Source organism: Nannochloropsis gaditana (assembly GCF_000240725.1).
Source record: "Nannochloropsis gaditana CCMP526 unplaced genomic scaffold scaffold498, whole genome shotgun sequence".
Taxonomy (NCBI): domain Eukaryota; class Eustigmatophyceae; order Eustigmatales; family Monodopsidaceae; genus Microchloropsis; species Microchloropsis gaditana.
The window spans coordinates 1-6,283 of NW_005803455.1; the positions used below are offsets into that span (position 1 = coordinate 1).

The 6,283-nt window shown below is 53.0% G+C and overlaps 1 protein-coding gene across 1 annotated transcript; it reads right to left on the minus strand.

The window, feature by feature from the left end:
* Positions 1-5,131: 5,131 nt before the first annotated feature.
* Positions 5,132-6,021, minus strand: NGA_2128100 (lung cancer oncogene 5). Its single transcript, XM_005854467.1, has one exon. The coding sequence runs from the start codon at positions 5,499-5,501 to the stop codon at positions 5,205-5,207; it is 297 nt and encodes a 98-aa protein (XP_005854529.1). The 5' UTR covers positions 5,502-6,021; the 3' UTR covers positions 5,132-5,204.
* Between the last annotated feature and the right edge of the window lie 262 nt (positions 6,022-6,283).

The following is a 6,283-nucleotide window of genomic DNA, read 5'->3' on the forward strand; positions in this document are numbered from 1 at the left end:
TCCTGGATGGAGGCACTTGGCCGGAAGCATGGGCCGGGAGGCAGCAGAGCGCCTTCTCCGTGCCAAGCCCCCCGGCACCTTTCTCCTGCGACGCTACGACGAACGCTCCCTCCGCCTCTCCTACCGGACCCGCACCGGCGTCGAGCATGCCCCTTTGGTGTTCACGCGGGAGGGGCGCTGGGCCCATGTCCGGAGGGTCTCCACGGCAGGAGTGGCCTCCCCTGGTGCCGGGGGAGGGGCTGGGAGAGCGGGGGGTACTTCTCTCCCCCAAGCACGGCGCCCAGCACCCCCCTGCGAGGGGACCGCCGAGACCGTTCTGCCTCCACCTCCTCCACCTCCTCTCCTTCCACCTCCTCGCCCTCCTCCCCTTCTTCCCTGCCCGGGTCCACCCTGCCCGTGTCCACCCACGCGCTCTTCCAGGCGCAGGCCTTCGGGCACCAGCTCCACGCCCCCTTCCCTTCGGTGCCGCTTTCCATTCGCCCGGCCCGGCGGATGGGCCGAGGTTCGATTGGCAGGTCGGAGGGGCCCTTGACCAGTCCTTTCCAGCCACCTCCACAATCAGAGGCACTCCAACCACCTCCATCCGCCCCTCCGCAGTCGTTTGCAAGCTTGGAGGAGCTCCTGTCCTTTTTTAGGAGGAAAGCGGCCCACGGCCTCTGCTTTCGGCGCGTCCCTGGGACCTGCGACTACGAGGAGTTGAGCGAGGGTGGGGACGGCCGGAGAAAGACAGGGCCCTGGCTGGGAGAACAGGAAGGAGGGGAAGGGGGAGGGGGAGGGATGGGGGGAGGACGGGTGCTGCTTGGCTGGTTCCAGCGGCGGATCTCTCAACCCGGAACGGCGAGTGCGGAGGGCCGGGGGGGCCCTTCGAAGCAGGAGGGCGGGCGAAAGGGCAAGGCCCAGGCACAGGGAGGCACATGCACTGAGGATACCTTTCCGTCGTCCGTGGAGGTGGTGGAGGTGTTTAAGTCCCTCCATGAGGTGCTGGCGGCCGTGGGGAGGCGGGACGGGGCCGAGCGCCAGGGCAGGGGGGGGGTGGAAGCACGGGAAAGAGAGGCTGGGCTGGGCACGGAGGAGGAAGAGGATCAGATGAGCTTGCTTCGGCTGTGCGACCAGAGCGCCGAGCCAGTCCTTGCGGCGTTGGGGCTGAAGACCGTCTCCCCGGCACCCGAGGAGGGGCCCTGGAGGCAGGAGCACGGGCGGGAGGGGGAGGCGATGGACCTGGCCGCGCTGGTAGAGAAGATTGTGCTGCTAGACATGAAAATTTTTCAGCTCCTTTCGACCATCAACAGACTTTTGCTGGTTGCCACCTCCGTCCCCTCTTCGTCCTCCCCTTCCCCTCCTCCCTCTATGCCCCCTTCCCCCTCCGCGTCCTCTTCCCGCACCAAGACGCGCGGTCAGAAGACGGCCTGTCTGGAAGCCTTAAGGGTCCTGGGTCGATGGAGACCCCTACTCAAGACGCTTCGCCTCCGCTTTCAGACAGAATGGCAGTATACACACGAGTAGGGGCATCGTCCTGGGCTAGCAACCTCCTCTTCGGCGGTGGGAAGCCCGGAGTAAGGGCCGTGTGGGCGGGCGTAAGAATGGCAAAAGCTGGACAGTCGGCTCCAAAACAAATGACACAAGGAGTTCCTGACCGCACAAGGGCTGGAGTGAGGGCGACTTGAGTCTCCGCATTCTTGTTTCTTTGATTTTTACACGGTTGGCCGGCGTGGCTTGCCTTGTTCCTCCCTGCCTTTCCACCGCCACCATTTGTTTGGTTTTCGGCCCAAACGAAAGCACCCAAAGACTCCTCAACACCTGTCGTCGTGGTATAACCAGTTGGCCTGCTCCTTCCCCGGAGGGTTGTCGGCGTGCACGTGGTTGTCCTGCGGGATCTTCTTCTCCCTCGCCGAAGAGAGCATGGACAGGATGGACAGAGCCAGCATGGAGGCTGTCATGTTCGGCCGCCAGTCCCTCCCCAGCAAATTCAAGCAGATGTCCCCGTTTGTGTAGACATGTTCATGCCGTGGCGGGGGTTGCAAGAAGTATACCGAGGGGGGCTTGCTAGGGTAGTCCATGGGGAAAGTGAACTGTCGTGGGAGAGACGTAGGGAGGGGACGCTGGGTAACGAACGAGCCATAATACTGAAGATACTGAGTGAAAAGGCACAAGTTCAGGCATACGGCTGAGTTTCCTGTGAAAAAATCTGTCTCGGACCCCTCACAGCCGCCGATTGCCGGCTTACTCGGACTAATATGTGCCAAGACATCCTAGAGGGGAAGATCATGCGACATAATACAGAACCGTCGCCCTCGCACTAGATCGTGCCCGCACAAATTCTCTTCCATCATCGCCTTCAACTAATCTTTACCTTAAGTTTGTACTTCTCCCCCGCAAAGATGGTCCCTTTCGCACCCGTCAACGTCACCACCCATACCCGAATGTTGTCCCCCACGGCCACCTGCAGATTTTCCGTGGGATTCGCCAGCCATTCGCGCAGCTCCTGTCCGGGTAAGGATGAAAAGCAAAGGATTTAAGTCACGAGAATTTTCCAAATTACGAGGACGAGGTAAGAAACAAGACCGAAAGCCTTGCTCAACAGCGGCAAAAGACACCCCATTCCGGTTTACCCACCTTTTGGACACGAAAATTGGCGTTTCCTCGCCGGAATTCTTTCCCCAAATGCTTTTGCATCCGATTCCCACCCAATCTTCCGCCACCGACCCCTCCAAGACTCCCACTGCGAATTGTACTCCTCTTTACGTCGTGGCCCGCGCTGGAACCTGCTGCATTCCATAAAAGCCCAAGAAAACGCTTAATTCGACCATGTATACTACCACCACGCTTGGCACTGCCCCGCCATGCGCGCATGATGCGTCCAAGCAGGCTGGATGACTGCAAAGCCCCTCCTCGCTTCTGAGCCAAAAGGGTGGTCAAAGGTAATTGTGGATGCAGGACTCGGAAGGTCTCCTCTTTTCTTCTCAGCAGTACTGATCTTGCTCTAATAGCTTTATTCGATTTAAGAATACATCTATTGCTGCTGATGCTGTGGGATTCGCTTCTGGTAAAGGCAGTGAAGAGGAAGAGCCAGAGCAGTACCAGGTTTGAGAGAGAGGGGATGCCATCCCGCATCCCTGCGCGTTTTACCCGCGACGCTCTCCTGCTCATCTTCCCTCCTCCTGTTATAAATATGCATGGACCCGACGCGATGGGTACGAGGATGTTTCAATGCGTTGGGGAAATTAGTTCCAAGACATTTATCTGAGGGGGATGCCGGGTACTTGCGTTGCCATCCATCACGGTGGGAGACTACTTTGCCCGAGCGTACTGACTTAATTGGTAATTTGGGTTGTGCGAGTCCCAGTGAATATAGTTTGTGCCATGATATCGTTTTAACTGAGGTCCAGTCATTGTCAAGCGTAGCAGTGCACATTTTAACCCTCAGTAACAGCAAAAGCTTCGATTACTGGGCTCTTATAACTTCTCAGACTTTACCCCCCATCCACACCCCCAACGCCCACAATGTTGTTTTGTATCATGCATTGAACATAAGACTACCCTTGAAGAACGATGTGACATATTAATAAGGCTATCAATGTTACGAAGGTCGGTGAGGGCCAAGTCCTTTCTCACAAAGATCACGGCTTGCGGGATTAGCCAATCCTAAGCTGCTTGCTGGCTTATTTCTCCTGACAATCTCAATAATCAAAACACTTAGGCTATGATAAAAGATCAAGAGAATGAAAATTAATCCTTCTAGTACTATATGCACGCGAAATTCGCCACATGGTGGTTGAAATGGTGGGCTTCCGAAATACAAACTACTGCAAAATTTCTCTGACGAAACCTGCATTGAATGGCGGGCGCTGGTGTTTTTGTCTGACTTCGTGGCGCAACGATGCCTTCACATCTATACTCCACGTTATAGATCCAGGAGAATTGTGATGAATAGATCATTGCGCTCGCTCGCGTAGCAGGTCGCTTTCACTTTCAGGGATTTTGATTAGTGACAAGCATGGATATAGACAATAGAAAGAAAGGAATCTATGTCAAAGCTAACTTTGACATAACTTCGAACCTAAATATGATATCAAATAATGCAATAGCCTACCAAAAGTCATGATCGCAAATGGTACATCACGGAATATTAGTGTCCCAAATTTCGCTTTGCCTTGAGCAGCGGGGACTCTAAGTCGATGCCGCTTTCCTTAATTTCTCATATCAACAAAGGGTCATCCATGGTAAGAAAAACACATTCTGCTTCGAGCGCCCTATCGTACTCTTGTCAATTTCAGGCTTTTTATATACTGTCAAACATCCGTCTCTATCTCGTCCCTCCGAGAAACCCAAATTCCCTGGACGGAAAACAGGGAAAGCAAATGCAACTGTTTCCATTCCTTCTTCAATCTGTGTCATCTTACGCATCATATTGGTACCCATGAAAGGTAGAAGAACAAGAAGGACAACCTGTGCACCGCTACACCAACGAAATGGGCCACGACGCCTGACGCCGCCAAATTATTTGTGCCTTGCACTGTATGAAAAAGATGTCTCATGAATTGATTATTGACTGATAAAATGAAAAATTACTTTCTGCATTATTTGTCCGCAACGTGCACCAATTTTGTTGGCACAAATATATTTCAGCCCGGGCTTGGTTTTGGCGACAGGCAAGAAGTCCGAGATAAAGACATACCAACCTCACAAACGTAGGCGCAAGAATAAAAGATTCCCCCGGTGCATTGCAGCGTCTTTGGAAAAACTTATACCCGATTTCACATGTGGGAATCTGAGATAGTCTTGATATTGAAGCGTTGGGGACATGCGTTTTACTCGGCCGAGGAAGCGGGCCTCCACCTCTGCCCTTCGCTTCTATTTCCGGTCGAGCTTACTTTTGGGTAAAAATTGGCCTTGCTCTGTTCAGGCCTCCGTTGTTATCCGTCTGGCCATCCAGGCTCAAAAGCAATAGAAGGACCGAGATTGCATACTGTGTATGCGTATGGGAGGTGAAGTTCTTGTTCTAAATGGAAGGACGCATAAAGCAGCCTCATTCTTGCTGAATTTTGGGTTGTCCTTTTTCCATGCCCGATTTCAAGAACTGGCACTCAAAAAGCTTCTACTCATACAGACCAACCCACATGCCCCTCTCCTAAGGTACATACGTAGATCCCTTTTGGCCGTAAAGACGTGCGTTTTGACAACTGCAGAACGTGGACACAGGCCTACTAGCTTGCTGCACCCTTTTTCTCCGGCTGGTTCCTCCTCCCTCTTGTGTTTGAGTGCTCGAAACGTTCCCTTAAGAAGCCATGGCTGAACGCAAAGCAGTCATCAAGAATGCCGATATGTCGGAAGATATGCAACAAGATGCGGTAGATTGTGCGTCGCAGGCTTTGGATCAATTTAACATCGAGAAGGACATCGCAGCGTACGTCAAAAAGGAGTTTGACAAGAAATATAACCCGACATGGCATTGCATCGTGGGCAGAAATTTCGGATCCTACGTGACACATGAGACAAAACATTTCATATATTTCTACCTGGGGCAAGTGGCTATTCTCCTGTTCAAGTCAGGCTAGTCAGGAATTTTTACATGGGAGCAACAAACCAATAAGGCGAATTCACCTGATAATTTGCGTGTACGATAGGCTCAGATTAAAAAAGTCGTTTGAATTATGTCAGATGGAATCGTTTTAATGTACAAAAGGAGGGCACAGCAGGCCATTTTGCGGCAACGGGTCTACGAGGCGACCGCTCGGGGAAGATAGTTGGGCTTTATTTAAAGTGTGCTCATCCCGGAAAGAAAATGGAACCGAGGACAGTCGGAGTAAGAACATTGCTAGCTTGTTATCGGAAACCCGTCTAGATTAATGGGAAAGGCATGGGCGGGACGAGCCCGTGCTTGGATGTGGACGGCAGAGAGGGGTGAGAGGCGTGCATCATGTTGCATCCGAGGCGGTAGGCATTGCACCCCGCTTTGGTTTCAAGAAGTTGACTTATGACCCGCGAAACAAATAGAAGGAATAAAAGAGATAAAGGACTGCAGCCGACGCTCTCCCTTCCCAGCCGTCGCCCCTCATTCCCCGTGGTCATGGTTTCTTCTTCTGCTCATCAAGTCTCCCTTCCATCACCGACCCCAACACAAGGAATTGATCCTCTGCATCCCCTTCCGTGCCATCGTTTTCTTCCTCTCCTCAAACCTGTCAAAAGATGTTCGTGCTCAGTACGCGACCGGGCGCAGTCTCACCTTCCCCCCCCCAAAGTCGCATGAATTATGATGTTTTTGCTTTTCCTTTCCCTTCCTCCG

Excerpts from the sequence above, each read along its gene's own strand:
- NGA_2128100 (XM_005854467.1), bottom strand. The coding sequence starts at position 5,501 with ATGTTTTGTCTCATGTGTCACGTAGGATCCGAAATTTCTGCCCACGAT.